Below are 16,186 nucleotides of genomic sequence, written 5' to 3'. Positions count from 1 at the left end.
AATAAATATTATTTAAGGAATTGCAATTACATCCAACTACATAGAGTTGAAATCAGTAGATTTTACTAGGTCACTGAAAGTAGTTTAAGTAGAGAAATTTGTCCTCACCTTTGTTGGTGTTACATTAGTTGCAGCTGTTCTCAGAAGATACTGAGAGTTATAGGCAGGTGTCTGGCTATAATAAACAGATGGGCCAGTGGTAGCAACTAAAAGGAAGAGCAAGAAAACGGTTTGCATACATTTTTTTTGTTTTGTTTTGTTTTTGTTTTGTTTTTGAAATGGGTTCCTCCTAATCAATCACAATTAAAAATTTAAGAGAACTCTTAAAACATTTACACAGTATTTAAACTGATTAACATGTTTGAAAGTTAGTTTTAAACAAAAATTCAGCAACAACCTACCTGTTAACGGAGCTTCATGAAGATTTTGTGCTCTCTGATAACCATCTGACATTGTATCTGTTCCAAAGCTTTCAGAAGGCCAGCGATGAGATGGCACATTTGAGTTGGAATTGTTAAGTTTCATTTCTTGCATCTCATTCTGTCAAGACAAGTATTCCAATTAAACTAGTATAATGGTGTATTTCATACATATTTGTACAAGAAACTATAAGGAGCCATCTATTTAAAAAAAATAGAAAAGACATTCAAGCTCTGCAAATTAACAGGCAGCTGCTGGAATAATTCAGTAACTGTGCAACAGGAAATGTTAAGACCTTTCTGAAGTCAAAGTCAAAATTCAGAACCAAAGGGCCAAGAACTCAAATCAGCATTTTTATGCAACACAAATTACAGATTGCTTACAGAGGATAATTCCAGTGATTTAAGTTGCAGTCTAGCAACCGAAAGGTAACTGATAATAGTATCACTAAGTTCCTATTGTAACAAAAAGGCCAACTGTTTTTCAGTAACTGTTATGACAAACGGAATCATTCACCTTTAAAGCTTCAACTTGCTGACAGATCATTTGAAGTATAGATTTTTGATCTTCTGCCCATCGAGGAGGTGTTTTAGGAGAAAACTGGAAAAGAAGAGAATACTTAGTTGAACCTCATGACTTTTTAATCTAACATAACACATCCACGAAATATTAGTTGGACGATGTACCTTATAGCTTTTAGTTGGTGATAGAGAGAACTTGGTTGGTGGTGGAGTAGAATGTCTGATCTCTGAATCTACAGCTTGTGACATATCACTTCTGAAGGCCAAACTTCCCTCTTCACCATTCTCTCCAAGTTCCTGGATCACTGTATCCAGCATTTCCTTAACAGTTTCTATAGACACTGGCAGCTAGAAAAGTATTCAAACCACAAGTCACAGTTAAAATTCTTCCTTAGTGCAGAACAGACTACATTCTGAACTCTAGTTGAACAATTCACAATGCTTTGATTATATAAATAGCATTTTTTTTCCTCCAGAAAAGGCTTAAATCTGTTAAGATTAATGTAAAAATAATACACAGATATTTTATTAATTCTTTTTGGAAATTATCAAGCTGTGTAAAAAGACAGTGGCAAAAAACTATTTGCTTATATTACTGCTGTCATTCACAGAGTAAAGTCAGAATACCTCTGGATCTGTATGTTACAGACTGAAGTCTATTTCCCCAAGTTTCAGCCCACTTATGTGTTTTTAAGCAGGTCATCTGCCTTAAGAGAAGAAACTGAGTTTAACCTGACCTAAAGCAAGGTCTGATCTAAAAATAGTTGTTTTCCTTTTCCTCTTGTCCTTCAAAAATATTGACATGAATGCAAACAATTTAACTTTGAAACAGTAGCCTAAGGCAATGCATCTCTTGAAACAACTTCTAAGCAGAAACTACTTACTTTCTCTATTACTGAGGTATCCAAGAAGCTTTCATCCATGATCTTTATTAGGTAATTCCTACTTCTAAGAAGATAGCTTTTGTGTTCTTCTTGTTCTTCTGGAGACATGGCATCATTCTCAATTTCTTCTGCCTTTCTTTGGAAGATCTAGCAGCAAGATGCAGTTTCAGTTAATTAGGATGAGTCAGAACACAACGAAAGAAAATAAAGCACTGTTACAGAAATGCAACTGATGAAGTTACCAAGGCAAGATTCCAGTATGAAACCACATTCTTAATAGCTTCAAATGCTAACAAAGCATCGTCAGTTTTGCCATCAACTGCATCCAACATTGCAAACACTATATGTGCCTCCTCTTCATACTCTGCAACCTGGGAGACCTACAGAGGAAGAAGACAACTTATACTTAACATATCCCTGAAAGAGGCAATGCATGTTGACATCCACTACATAATCAAAGGAAGCAGAGAAACAGACGGTAGTACTGACTTTTCTTTAATATAGCAGAAATTCTTTTTAAAAAGAGTCGATACTGAGAGATTTCAGTGTCATTGAGACACACTGCTTTAAAATTACAACATATTGCTCCCCTTTATCAGACTGTTTTTAAATAAAAACCTAAAGCAATGAAGTTTGCATGCTGTAATTCTAGACTGCAATAACTGAAAAACTAGAAATCTTGTACAAGATAACCAAGCTGACAGCTTAGGCTCATCAGACAGGTTCTAGGCAAACTTGATGCACAGTTACATGAACACATCTGGAAAACGAATTAAGATATCCATTTTTATATGGACCACTACTGCTAAAATTTCACAGATGCATAAGAATAGAAACATGCTAAAGTATGAGAGGCACAGCTATAGGTTTTGCTCTCTGGTGCAATACACAGGAATACATGGTGTAACTAAAAAGTTTAGGACTTGCTTCATACTTGTCATCTTCTGGAAGATTAGAGTGCAGTCTTCCTGAAGCAGCAACAAGAACTGTTAACGTGAAACAAACTGAACCAGGTAACGCTGATTTTATGTCAGCAGTTTGTCACATACATGCTACATTTTTTCAGGGTATGTTAACCTTGCAAATAGCATCCAAATAGGTATCTTAATAGATTTTTTAAAAAAAAAAGAACTAATTTATGTAAGTACCACATAGCTAAAAAATAGCTATAGCTTCGCTAATCTATCTTGTAGATATCTTCTATATTAGGAAAAAAAAAATCAGTCTTAAGATGTTTGCTATGAAGAACTCCATCCCACAGCAGTTTCTCACATCACTTGTTTTTTCTTATTTGGCAAGACTAAATTATGTGAACTGTTGGTATGTTGACTTTCATGTAATCTTCAAGTATTAGTAATAAAAATGTTGAATTAATTTCTAACTCTGGAAGCGCACAGTATTTTCCTATCCTTATTTTCAAGGATACTTGAAGCATCTATAGAAGAGTATTTTAAAAGAAGTGTTAGAAGAAAGCCTTAGACTAACCAGGAAATCTTACAGTACTAAATCTCAACACTAACAACTTTACAGCAGTAATAACAGCATAGACTTGCACAACCAAGAAATCAAAATATCTATGTAAGCTAGTGACACGGACTCCTGTTACTTCAGTGGCAGTTTAAACAATTTGTACCTGAATGTCTACACTATGGAAGTGTTTGAAAAGAGGATCAGTAGGTTCAGGAATACTTCTTTTCTTTTTGATAGTTTCCAGCATAGGCAACACTTTCTTCCAGTAGTAAACACTTCGTCCAATATACTCCTTCTGGTCATAGAAAGAGTTAAGGCTAGTGCCCTGTTAAAGGAGGGGGAAACAAAGTACATGTATTCCAAGCAATTTAAGTCAAACACATTCATACAGATTCCTTCTCCAATACAGCTGTTTTTAAGAAATGTTCCAAAGGTGTTTCTCTGGCACCTGAGGTAAGCTTCTTTACAGAACTGTATATAGCACCATACAGATAAAAATGAGAATATTTTCTAAGAGGGAGAATACTTGATATGCTGATTAGAGCAACAAATTCACCTGACCAAGTACACAGTAATTTTCAAACAATGTATTCCCTTCTGCTTTTATTTACTCAGTCTATTCAGTTTAGAACATGAAAGACAAAACAAACTTTAATATATTTTAAAATAATAGCATCAGCTTACTATTTTTTGCAGGCTTTTTGCCCAGTGTATAATTAAGGCAGGTTGAAGGCCATGTTTCCCCAATGCTCGCAGAGTACTTATTTCATGCTGTACTAGAAGCCTCAGTTTTGCTGCTGTTCCTGGTCTGAATATTGAAAGAAACATTGCTTGATTACCATCTTGATTTCAATTCATATGTCATTTGATTGACAGATATACACAGTAGTTTTAGTCCTAAACACCTCTAGTTTAAAAATACACTATGAAATACAATCAAGCGTATCTTGACTCCTCCTCCTACAAAATTCCAATATCCAAAATTAAAAAGATTTGGTTTTTTTTGAACAAGAATCTATGGGAACTAATTCAAGATGCTCTGACAGAAACTATCTAAAGGCATAATTAAGTACTTCCAAACTGAAAAAAGTCTTACATTGTTTTTTTGTGAATAAGAGTACGAACTGCTTCCCACCAGGATCTTTGCCTTTCAGTATAGAGCTGTTTGCACACTGGCAGTGGTAAGAATTGAGGCTGATGTACACTGTAGTGAGTATTAAACTTCTCTTGTAGTTGCAAGTGGCTAGTGAATACCACCCCAAGTAGAAACACCTGTTTTTGTACAAACAAATTGATGGTATTAAATAAGGAAAAACTTGAATTGTATAGTTAGTACATTTCAGGACTTTGAAAGTTTCCTTACTTCGAGGTCCAACAGACAAATAGATTCAGGAGCATTTGTTTCAAGTCTTGATGTTTCTTGGGGCAAGTGAAAGAGCTGTTTTAACCATTTGCGTATTGCAGGCAAGACTGACATAGACTTCCATTGCAAGCCAAGCCATACAAGGTGTTGGAGACTACCATTGTGCATCCGAACAGCACCTACGTAAAAACAAAAGTTATAGGAAGTAAACATCTGCATCCAAGTCAGAAGAACAGTGATCTGATCAAGGATAGGTTTCATTACGTAGAAGTGATGAAGTTTTAACTGTCCATCTCACCAAGAAGCATCTCAGTGCTTTCTCCCTACCTTTTTGTCTTCATTTAACTAAAAGGCGGAAATAAGATTTTTTTTTTTTAAGAGTTACCATCCTTCAAATCAGATATGACATTTTCGCACCTGTTAGTATTATACAACTATCTTCAGCAGTAGCAGCATCCACTTCATAGGAATGCACTTAAGAACTTTTTTGTCCACGCAAAGAATGGACACAGTGTAAAAAAAGTCTCTACTAACTCTCTCGGAATTTGAAATAGTAATCTCTTTGTTTTAAGGTAATGTTATATGGAGGAACACTTCAGTTTTTCTAAGTCAGTAATACACCTAAGATTTACATCTTTAGCAAAGTTAAATTCGAACACTTGAGTTATACTTTGAAGTTGGTCTCTTTTTTTCTATTCTGCTAAAATGTAACAAAAAAAGTCACTGCACTTATATTTTTAGCCTGTGTGTAAAGAAAATAAAGACTTGTGCATATTACACATACAAAATAATACAAACTGCTTAGGCTACAGTAGTATGAACATTATCCACAGTTGCTGAATATTTTAGTTTCTCTTTTAAGAAAGGACTTATTGCTTATATGTCTATTCTTCTCTACTGGCTTTTGAGCCTGTTAGCTAGTTTCAGACAGATCTGATAGTCTAAACATTTCTGAAAACTGACAGTTAAGAGGAAGACGCTACTAGCACTCAGGCCTTATTATACAGAAAATCCAAACCAGACCTAACCCTCAGTCATGCTTATAAAATATTTTACTAGTTTATTACTCTTCACAGGGTTACTTTATTTTTATGCACATGACCCGCGGGTTACAAGCAAAGATATGCCTGCCTTCCAAATAACACTTACTGGTTTACAAACACAGAAAACTAAGCAGGTAGCAGTGACTGAAAGAGGTGAGCAGACTAGAAGCTAGTGTGGAAACAGGGAAAGGGTTATAAGACCAATTCCTAGAAGACAGGTGTAACAATATTGCCTCTCACAGAAACTACAAGGGCAGAAGTGGAACTTTTTTCATATCATCTTCTTCTGAATTCAGTCACACTGGAAGGAGCCAGAAGAGGGAGAGCCCCTCCTCACAGCACAGACTGCAGCCAACCATCAGAACTTCCTCTAATATTACTAATAACATATAGCCTATACTGGTACTTAGGGTTTGTTTTAGCAGATTTTTGGTGAGAGGATGGAGGGAAGGCCAGCTGGCAGAAAATCTAAGGATTGTGCTATTTCGTTACAAGAGATTAAAAATTGTAGGGACAAACAATTTAACTCAATCCCTGCTGTTCTGATCTAAAGAGTAACAGGTACTGTCAAATGGTATTGCTAAGTACAGAGATTAATTACCTAATCAGGTCATAGTAAAGTATGGAATTTAGATTAGTTTACATGAACTAACTAAACAGCCTGCACTGCAGTAAGGCAGGCAAACACTTAACTCTCAGTAGAGGCAGCCAAAGACATTCCACAGACTATTGAGCATTAAGCTTCCTACTTTCACTTCTAGGAGATTAAAACCCCAAGTTTGCCAAACATCAAGTAGTGTTCACCTGAGTGCCCAAGCCATCAGCTCCTTAGCTTCTGAGGGAGTGCTCAGACTTGCTTCCCCTTCCATCCCCATTGTATTCAGCCCAGTAAGTGAGCATTTTTAGCAAAAATGTGAAGCTAATGAATTCTATAAAAATCTTAGAACATATTCAAGAAGCACTTCTTTACTTTGCAGTAAGTTTTAAGTCTTGCCTTGAAAGTTTAGAACAACTTCAGACAAGTATTCATCTGTTGTTGCAGTATGAAGTATTTCTGGAAGAATTTTGGTACAGAGCACTGCAGTATGGCAGCTTTCAGAAAGCAACACTTCTTACCAATATCATATCTAGCAAGTTCCATTTGTTCTGGTGCTTGTGTACTGACATTTCCAATATCATCTGTGCCAAGAAAAGATCTCTCCTTAGAAACTCCACTCTCAAAGAGGGCATCAAACAACGTAGATTGACCACTTTTATTTGCAAAAGATTCCACAATCTCTTTAAAGAAGTCTTGCTTGCCATGGCTTAAGTTCAGCAGCATGTGACCTAGAAAGCAATAATATCACTTCACATTAATTAAGTTCACTCATTTATTCAAGATAGTAATATCTGATACACTGGACTGCCACTAAAGAGGGGAACCAACTCTTTCTCTTGTGAAACCAAACTGGTAAATTACATTGTCCCTGTAATTAGTTCAGTGTTTCAGCAGGTACGCTTTCCAAGCGTTTGGAGACACCAATCCCAAAGCATTTGTAAATCTAGTTCTTCAGGAAAATATATATATTTTTTTAATTATTCTAGGGGCACTACAACTGTCTTCAACGTAAGTCTGTCTTACTAGATGTCTGTCCAAAAGAATTCAGCCTCATGTCCAGAGTATTATTTTATGTAGGCCCCACAGAAGAGTGTGGTCTAAGAAAAACTGTCTATACTTGGCAACAAAAATACAAGACTAATGAACAGTGAATAAGAAAATGGAAAGGACAGGCAAACAGTAATAAGGTTTGTTTACTCTCAGGACTAGAAATACTGACAAAATAGGGTCAGCAGGCAGAAACCATTTCTAGCAGGTAAAAACATCATGAAAATAGAATTCTAACTTGCATTTAAACTTGAAAAATGTCCTAAAGACATTAAAAAAAAGTCTCAAAGAAAAAGAATACAACCTACCAGCATGCCGAACAGGAGAAACAGTACACTTCAAGATAATGAATTTATTCTTTAATAAGCCACTTAAGAATTCTTAAGTGTTAATAAGGCTAAATGTATTTTTATTTATTTATTTTTACCAGACTGGCTTTTTCGATCACAGGCCAACATTTCCAGCATATCTTGTCCAGTTTGATCCCCCTTTATTAGTTTTGATTTTGGTTTAGGAACCTGGTGAAATCAAGAAAAAAATACATTGTCTTGGAAAGAAATTGCTATAGCTTCATCATTGTAAAAGCAGATAATTCAAATTAGTGTTAAAAAGAAACTTGTTTCTTTGTTTTAAGATAACAGAGCTTCAGAGAAAAACATACCAATATATTTGAAAGTATTTCAGGCATCCCTGAAACACACAAGCTGAGCAGCTACAACTACTGCAAATAAAATCACGTTTGCACAAGAAAAAGCAATGCCTAGAATGCATGCAGTGGTGTAAAAGGACAATCATTTTTATTTCCTAAGGCATGAATTTTTCAGTTCTATGTTTTTTTAGTTCTATCTGTCTACACAATAAGTGTATGGAGGCCATTCAGTTTGTTCCCTTCCCTCCCTACAGTAATAAGCAAAATAGTCAATACAGTTTTCAACTGTATGACAGAAAAGGGGATAGACTGTAAGAAATACATTTCTTAGCTTTTAAGAGTCAAGTTACTTCTGACGAGCAACAGTTGAAGATAAACTCTTACTCTATCCAAATCTTTTTGTACCTTCCAGGAAGTTTTGAAAGAGTAAGATTTGGTGAGCAACAAGAGTTTCTCTTCCTAAAGAGATGCAAACACTAGTTCATCTTAAGAATACAAAAGTTCAACATACAAAACACTTACTCTATGAGAACTGCATCAACTAGAGGCATAAACTGAAAAATGACTTACCTGGAAAGCTATCAGATAACACAGTGCTGCCAGTTCAGATACAACTCTCCACTGTGCTTCACTGTGTTGGGCCATTTTGAGTAACAAAGTTCCTGCATGCATGTAGAAGTGTCCTTTCATTTCCAGGAAGGTGAGAGACAACTCATCTGTCCCATTCACATATGGTTTCACTGACTGAAGCACATGATCAAAACTAAAATGTAAAGAAGACTCATTCTAAATAGAGTCCTAGAAAAAGTCACAGATGTTCTTATCAATTACATTTATTTAACTGTGAATCAAGCAACTCCATGAGTCAATGGTTACTGCCTCAGCAGCTTAAGGCAGCAGTATACTACTACCATACTAAAAAAGGTTGGATAACTGGCTCTCAAACTCCCAAAGCTTGCAACTTAGTTTACTGAAGTAAAACATTGCATTTTTGCTAGATATTTTTGACCTACTCTTTCTCAGCACATCTTTGCACAGCAGCTTTCAAGGTAATTCTCTCAGGCCACACGAACAGACTTACTACCACTGAGCTAGTGACATGCAGAAGGTGCTATCATTGTTTTTGCTGTCTTTTGCCTGTCAGAAAAACAGCTACACAGGCTCTTCAAAGCTACTGCAGAAATCTGAGCAGCTGCAGACTAGCACACAAGCTCTCTTCAGAAGATGCTTTACAAAGAACAATCATAAAAAAATATATATATATTCTTTGGATTATTTGACAAACTATGATGGCTGGTGGCAGTGTCATCATTTAGAAGTGCTTCATATGTGATCACCTTGAAGGGTTCTAATAAAGTGGCAGGGAAAAAGAAACAGCAAGTACTTTGGTTAACATTACTGAGGGCAAAAAACAGCTATGGCATTTAAAATTCCTCATCCACCATATGTATTACTTCATACATGAATTCTTAACCTTTGCTAAGATTAATAAACGGAAGAATATTGTTTGACAAAAGACAACCTAACAACTATTGCGTGAGAACGCTAGGGAAAAGAATATAGCTCTTAAACAACGGATTGGCTCGCAGATACAGTTTGTACTACTCTAGATTTGTACTACCATGCCAAAGATAGCTTTCTTTAAAGTCAGCTGGCTTATTTGGCCCTGTAACATCATCAGTTCTTCCTGATGGAAAGCATTCTTACCGCAAGTGGCTTCCCCCCCACATTCCCTCCATTATACTACATACATCCAAAACTCTTATTTTAGTATGTCCTGGTTATCTTATCCTAAATTAAGACAAAACTAGTACACAAAATTTGAGAGCTTTTTTTATTGTCTTGGCAATATGAGTTAGTTTATTGCTCAGGTGTAGAATAGCATTCTCTTACTCTTACTGAAGTAAAAGAAGGTACATTTACAAGAAAATTAATTTTAATTGAATAGTCAGTGAGTTATTTGACTCACTGATATCCTTGGTCAAATAAAGCTTACTTCTCAGTCAGAAGGTTACTCTGGGTTCATAGAGAACTATTCATATCAACTAGCATAGGGCATCTCCTCTCCCTTCCCAAGAGTTACGTAGGGAAATGCAAGCCTGTTATATGTTCTGTGACCCAGTAAAACAGTGCTATTCTAACAAGAAAAATAATTCCATCTGCTCTTGCGTTCCACCCCTCCCCCCAAAGTCCAAACAATACCTTTCAAGTGACTCTTTACATTCTTGAACATCTCTAGAAGAAAGTGTCATTTTGACAAAGCTGGAATAGGCGAGCAACAGATCCTTCTTGGTGGATCTCCAATTAATTTTATCAGACTCTGAGTCTTGGATAGTTTCCAGATATTCCTGAAGAAAAAGGTTCAGATGATATGAATCAGTCATCCTTCCATGAAGGCAAGACCAAAACCTCTCCAAAACACAGTAGCATTTACTGTGTAATCCAGTCTCCCAGATGAAATCTTAACCATTTTCTTCAGTAACAAAGCTCCAGGGGAACCATTTGTTTGAGCAATTCTCTCACCCATGGAACTGCTTAACTCAGCTTTTTAAGTTAGAAACTTGTTTGCTCTGTAAGATTTAACCTTAAGAAAACTCCAGTATAAAAGAAAAATAAAATAGTATTTTGTAAATCTGCTGGTTTCTGTGAACTTTCATTTCAAGGATTTAAATCACTTGACCATAGCCATCACCATAGTGATACTAAGAGATATAACCTAACTAAAAAGAAAATTATCATAGGATCATAAATAAACACCTCAAGTGTCTTTACAACACAGGTACACCATTCCAAGCTTGACTGTAAAGGTATTTTCTTCTCTGCCTCCTGGCAATGAAGCACAGCATCTCTGAATCTATTATTTGAACGGTAGAGCTCAACTAGTCTGATGTTTATGTAGACATCATCTGGTCTTGCATAGAGCTCTGCCTGAATCAAGTCAAAAAGCTGATTCCATCCATCTTCACCTTTACAATCCAATAACTGCTCCTATTAAACAGGAAGGCAACATGTTAGTATTTCATCTCACATGAGTCTTTTCAGCAATATTACCAGCTTTATTTCCTCCCCTATGTAGAATAGTTACTCAAGCCAGTCTGAAAAGCTTTACAGCAGGAAAAGTTTTTATGTAATGTATGATGAATAAAAACCCATAAATATTTTTAAATAAAGGTGTCTATAATAGAAAAAAAGAAATCCCCAGAAGAGTTCTCCCTCTTACAAATGGCAAGTAATGTTTGTGAAACCATTTTGTTCAAAGGCAGCATACCCTGCCACAGGCTAGCTTGTTTAAAAAAAACAAAAACAAACAAACAACAAAACACATACCACAATCTAACCAAGACCTTAATAAAGTTACTGCCTAGCTATACAAGGAAACTAATACCCCTGTGCCAAGGTGGGACTGTGTAGCTGACAGCATTTACATGACACTTGAGAATTATAGTATTTCCCACATTCTGTTAGGTCAATCATAAATCAGATTTTAAAAAAGGCAGCAGTAAGCAAGAAAGTCAGAGTTCACAGCCCTGCTATCTTTCTAACAGCTGCATAAAAGAAAGATTAAGTATTGCTCATCTAGTCTTAACTTCTTCGATTTGATCACTAATAGAGTTATCTTGTGTTTTTGAAGAGGATTAACCTCAAAGCCTTAAAAACGGTATGAAAATTTCTAGCTGAAGTTTTCTGGAAAACTAGACAAAAAACACCAGACTGCAAAGAAAGAAGTATCTAATAAATTCAGTATTCAAGAATCCTAAAATAATCCAGCCAATAAGAAAGAGTTTAATATGAGATGACACACAAACCATTTGAGTCAGATTCTGAAAGTTTTGTTAAGCCATGGAGCAGAGGTTAGAATTTGGCATTTACCTTCAATCTGTAAACAGCAGGACTCCCAGGGAAGAGTTTAGCAGCTCTCTCAACCCAGTATTTTGCTCTTCCATCAGTAATGTCGTTACTGCACAGTAACTCCGCAATCTTCAGTACAAGATCTTTCTGCATTGGATTCAACTCCACAGAACGCTATTTTTCCCCCCCCATACACAGAGAAAAAAAATCTCATGATAAAAATTGTAATATAAAGCAGGAATGAAAATTACTCAAATCAAAAAATAAGGATACAGTTATTTGAATTAGTTATATCTATCAAATATACTTAGAAAACACACTAACAAAAAAAAGCCTACTTTAGTAAAAGACACCGCTAGCTTAGAGTACATTTAAATACAACTGCCAGAATTCAGAAGAATATAACAGAAGTATAACACAAAAGCCTGCTCTTTGTCAACCATTAGCTACTGCTATTCTTGGGCTAAAGGAGCATGAGATCTGTTGTCTGACTGTGTGAGAACACTTTTAAATAAACAAATTTTAAGTCACACAAAATGCTTTAGTATTTCAGTAAGATGTGTTGGCAGTGAGATTTTTGAGCACATCTTCAAACAAAGACATCTTTATTGATAGTTTTATGTTTATATGCTTGCCTAATCAAAATTAAATTAAAAAGAGAACATGCTAGGTCTCCAGTCTTCATAGCAAGTAGATTCCTACTGTCATCACAATCCACATTATAGAATTCCACAAATGTCACAGATCTTTAGGGTAAGGAGCAACATATGATTTGGGAGGAATTTAACAGCAGGTTACTGAAAGAGCAGATATGGAACACAATACAAAGAAACAACTTAAAAATATACTGTCAAAATACATTATATCAAGTGAAGAATTTCTGCTGCTTCTTGCAAAGTACTTTACATACACACTTCGTAACACACTTTCTCCAGAAATAGATTTTCTTCTGTGTGTTTCAGGATGTCCAGCACAAGATAAAAAAGGTCCATTACAAAACAGGACATTAGGGGTCAGTGTAGTAATTACCTTATAACACCCAACAGCTTTTTCTATGTTATCCTCAGCTTCATAAAGCTGTCCAAGAAACCTGTGAGCTTTGGGATCTCTCTCTTGTACATTGAGATATGTAGATATGTACCTATGGAGAAAAATCAGTTACCTTAATCGATTACACCAAAAAACAGGTATAGTGTTAGTCTAATCCACTGTACAGGAAGTATAGCCACATTAAGTTCTTGGCCCCTAGTCTGGATCTTAAAAGAAGGAACAAAATTATTACGTTGTTTTTAGACATTAAGTTGCTATTCATTTCCAGTAAGTACTGTACTTCTTACAAGAAGCCACAGTTCATAGAAAGTTTAAGAATTACATAATACAGTGGAATAAAAGCCATTTCAATCAGAAGAGTTTCACTGCCACATAACTATTTTTCTTTCAAACAGCTATTTTACAAAGATTTACATGGCAGCCAATACCCACATTTACTGTTATTTTAAAAACTGCATGCTACTGATTCTGATTTCTCTGGCCTAACTCAGTCATTTAGCTTTTCTCTTGCAAAGAAGTTATATGCTTTAGAAAATAGAACAACTTACATCAATATATGTTACCTTTTAGCAAGCTCATATTCTTTTACTTCATAATACAGTTTAGCAAAGAAGAATCCTTTCATCGATTTCTGAAGAGAGAAAAAGAGGATAGGCATGTTTTAAATGAGCAGTACTTAAAAATTATTGAATATGAAGACCTCCCCTTTTAGCAAGGCACAAAACTGTTAGATGACTGAGTTTTATAACTAGTTACCAGCTCAACTCCATTCCTCATAGATGAATTTTTTCTTTTTCCTGTAGATGCAGAATTAAGACCAAAAAGAATCAGTCTTTTACTAGTAGCCCTTGCCAATTAACAGGAAAAATAAGGCTATGAGTGAACAACTAAAAGCAAGCAACAAACTTCTCCTGGTAGCATTTCATAAACACTTCTGATGAAAAGAAGTGGAAGAATGAGATAAGCTACATTCAGCCTTTTTTGTCATGATGCAGTCTTATTACTAGGGAAGAAAAAACCTACTTGCAAAGAGAGAAGACTTGCCTTTTAGTCCTGCTGTAGTATACTGACCCCAGAAACTACTGCTTAACTATGCATGGAAACTCTTTCCTCAACCAAGCCACTCATAGCTTTTGTGCTAGTTTTCCTTAAGAGTAAGGTAAACACTCCTGCAGTTGTTCACTTGCAATGTTATATGAGTCTAGCAACTTCAACATGCACATCTACAGCAAGAGGTGAAACATAAGTCTCTAAAGGTATTGAGGGGGCATGGAAAAAAGGAAGCAACAAGGAAAGGAAGGAAAAGAATAATAAAAAAACCAGATATGCGTACACACTAGGCAAAAGGGGAAGATGGCAGAAGTAGGCATAGTAAAGAGTCAAAGGAATGATGATCCAAAAACATGTAAAGAGCAACCAATACCGATATGATGTTCTACACAAACCAGACCCTTCCTTCAGCTTATGGCATGAACTTCTACCGCCATGAACTCAAAAGGCTTAGTACCTACTCCACTAGCTGCATAAAAATTATTCTCAAAAGAACAGCTAGGCTCCTATCACACTTGTACTTAAAAATCCAAGTAAGAGAAAGATTAATTTGATGCTTTGATACATTTAAGGACAGTTGATATTATAAATCAACTTTCTGCTTTGAGTAATTTAAAACAGACTAACGCAACTGCTTATGCAAGGAACTATTTGCTGTTTTAGTACACGCAAAAAAGTATCAGCATCACATGCTTAATATTCCACCAGTTTTTAAGTCATGGCTAGGGAGAGAACTACTGACTTAATCACAAGTAAAAGTCTCACAGTAAAATAATGTTTTCAGAGAACAGCATTTTAAATTTCTCACATCTAGATTTCTCTAAAGAACTTAGCTTGATCTCCCAGTATCAGTTCAAAAGCACCTCTTGTTAAACCAAAATGCTAAAAATTTTACCACAACAAAAACGAGAGAAAAGCATTTTAGGAAGTGTAATGGGAACATCAAAAGCACTGAAGAGCATCTCTGATTTTAGCCATGATGAACTTGATGCTACTTGGTCTAAAGAGCATCCAAATCAACTGAATGCAGTCAACACGACAGCTTGATTGATGCTGTCACGTTGATACAAATGTACGCAGGCATTACATGGAGACCCTACTTATATATAATTATTTGATCTCTAAGGTTGGAAAGGAACTCTGCAGATCATCTAGTCCTCTCCCTCATCCTCCACCCTGCTCAAAACAGAATCAACTACAGCAGGTTGCTCCAGGCCTACTGTGATCCATATACTATTTTCTAGATTTGCTGGAAAGGAAAAATCATACAGAGCTCTTTATCCTTCTTTCCAGCTAGTAAAATGAAGCAGAAGAGTATTTTTTCCAGTTCTTCTGCCTCAAAGAACAGTCAAACAAAGACATCACAGAATACATAGAAAAGAACTGGAAATCAAAGAATGTGTTCTCTATTTATTTTTATCTTCTAAAAGCAGAGGACCCACACTCGTACAGAAATGAGGACTTCTGTATACTTTAAAGCTTACTGAGGTTTTCTTTATAGCAACACTACGGCTTCCCAGCTGTAGAAAGCAGACATACAGCTCTAGTAAGCCGCTGTTCCCGCGTTTAGGGGAAGCCTGTCCCATCAGCAAAACTCCATGCTCTTCCTCACAACAGCTTCCCTGACCTCACTCGGCGTAACTAAGCCTGAGTAAACACCGACTCGGGAACACCCCCAGAAACGCCGAGAACACTGTAATTCGTCCTCCTGCTACCAGGCGGGAAAGGCTTGGGCCTCCTCCCGTGCCGGCAGGGGAACTGGCCAGGCCTCGGCGGCCTCCCGCGCTCCGAGAGCCAGCAGGGCCGCGGCGGCGACACGCGCCGCTGCCGCCCGGCGCAACCCGCCCCTCACCCCGGCAGCGGCGCGGGCGGGCCGCGGCGCCCCGGCGGCGGCGGCGGCACTCACCTCTCGGGGCGAAGGCGCGGCGGCCTGCAAGGAGGCGACGTACCGCTCCACGTCGGCCTTCGTGCGCCTCATGATGGCGCCGCAGCGGCACCCCGCGCCGCGCCGCGCCGCGCCGCACCGCGCTCGCAGCCCGCCGCCGGCGCCGCGCGAACGGGCGGACGGAAGGAGGGAGCGACGCAGCCCCGCGCGTTACGCAAGTTCCCGCGCTACCGTCGCGACACCTTCCCCGCCGCCGAGTGCGCAAGAACCAGCCGCGCGCGCGCAGAAGGGAGGCGCCGGGGGGGGAGGGGGGGGGGGGGCGGACACGCCGCTGCCCGCGCATGCGCTGCGCCGCGG

General features: G+C 37.4%; 1 protein-coding gene across 3 annotated transcripts in view; it reads right to left on the bottom strand.

Moving 5' to 3' along the window:
- LOC134154973 (E3 SUMO-protein ligase RanBP2-like) overlaps nucleotides 1–15,953 on the bottom strand; it is a 35,617-nt gene extending 19,664 nt beyond the window's left edge. For all 3 annotated transcript variants that reach the window (XM_062601652.1, XM_062601653.1, XM_062601655.1), the window contains exons 1-19: nucleotides 15,851–15,953; nucleotides 13,458–13,525; nucleotides 12,874–12,985; nucleotides 11,866–12,018; nucleotides 10,753–10,983; nucleotides 10,198–10,343; nucleotides 8,566–8,758; nucleotides 7,774–7,864; nucleotides 6,818–7,027; nucleotides 4,659–4,837; nucleotides 4,392–4,567; nucleotides 3,980–4,103; nucleotides 3,459–3,620; nucleotides 2,068–2,205; nucleotides 1,826–1,972; nucleotides 1,107–1,289; nucleotides 937–1,020; nucleotides 402–540; nucleotides 109–206 (exon numbers count right to left, since the gene is read on the bottom strand). In XM_062601652.1, coding sequence (XP_062457636.1) covers nucleotides 109–206; nucleotides 402–540; nucleotides 937–1,020; nucleotides 1,107–1,289; nucleotides 1,826–1,972; nucleotides 2,068–2,205; nucleotides 3,459–3,620; nucleotides 3,980–4,103; nucleotides 4,392–4,567; nucleotides 4,659–4,837; nucleotides 6,818–7,027; nucleotides 7,774–7,864; nucleotides 8,566–8,758; nucleotides 10,198–10,343; nucleotides 10,753–10,983; nucleotides 11,866–12,018; nucleotides 12,874–12,985; nucleotides 13,458–13,525; nucleotides 15,851–15,922 — 2,706 coding nt within the window. In that variant the 5' untranslated portion in view covers nucleotides 15,923–15,953. The remainder of the gene's footprint in view (nucleotides 1–108; nucleotides 207–401; nucleotides 541–936; nucleotides 1,021–1,106; nucleotides 1,290–1,825; nucleotides 1,973–2,067; nucleotides 2,206–3,458; nucleotides 3,621–3,979; nucleotides 4,104–4,391; nucleotides 4,568–4,658; nucleotides 4,838–6,817; nucleotides 7,028–7,773; nucleotides 7,865–8,565; nucleotides 8,759–10,197; nucleotides 10,344–10,752; nucleotides 10,984–11,865; nucleotides 12,019–12,873; nucleotides 12,986–13,457; nucleotides 13,526–15,850) is intronic.
- Between the last annotated feature and the right edge of the window lie 233 nt (nucleotides 15,954–16,186).

Source organism: Rhea pennata, chromosome 1, assembly GCF_028389875.1.
Source record: "Rhea pennata isolate bPtePen1 chromosome 1, bPtePen1.pri, whole genome shotgun sequence".
NCBI classification, from domain to species: Eukaryota; Metazoa; Chordata; class Aves; order Rheiformes; family Rheidae; genus Rhea; species Rhea pennata.
The sequence above is the reverse complement of the archived record's forward strand: the minus strand, read 5'-3'. Positions and strand labels throughout refer to the sequence as shown.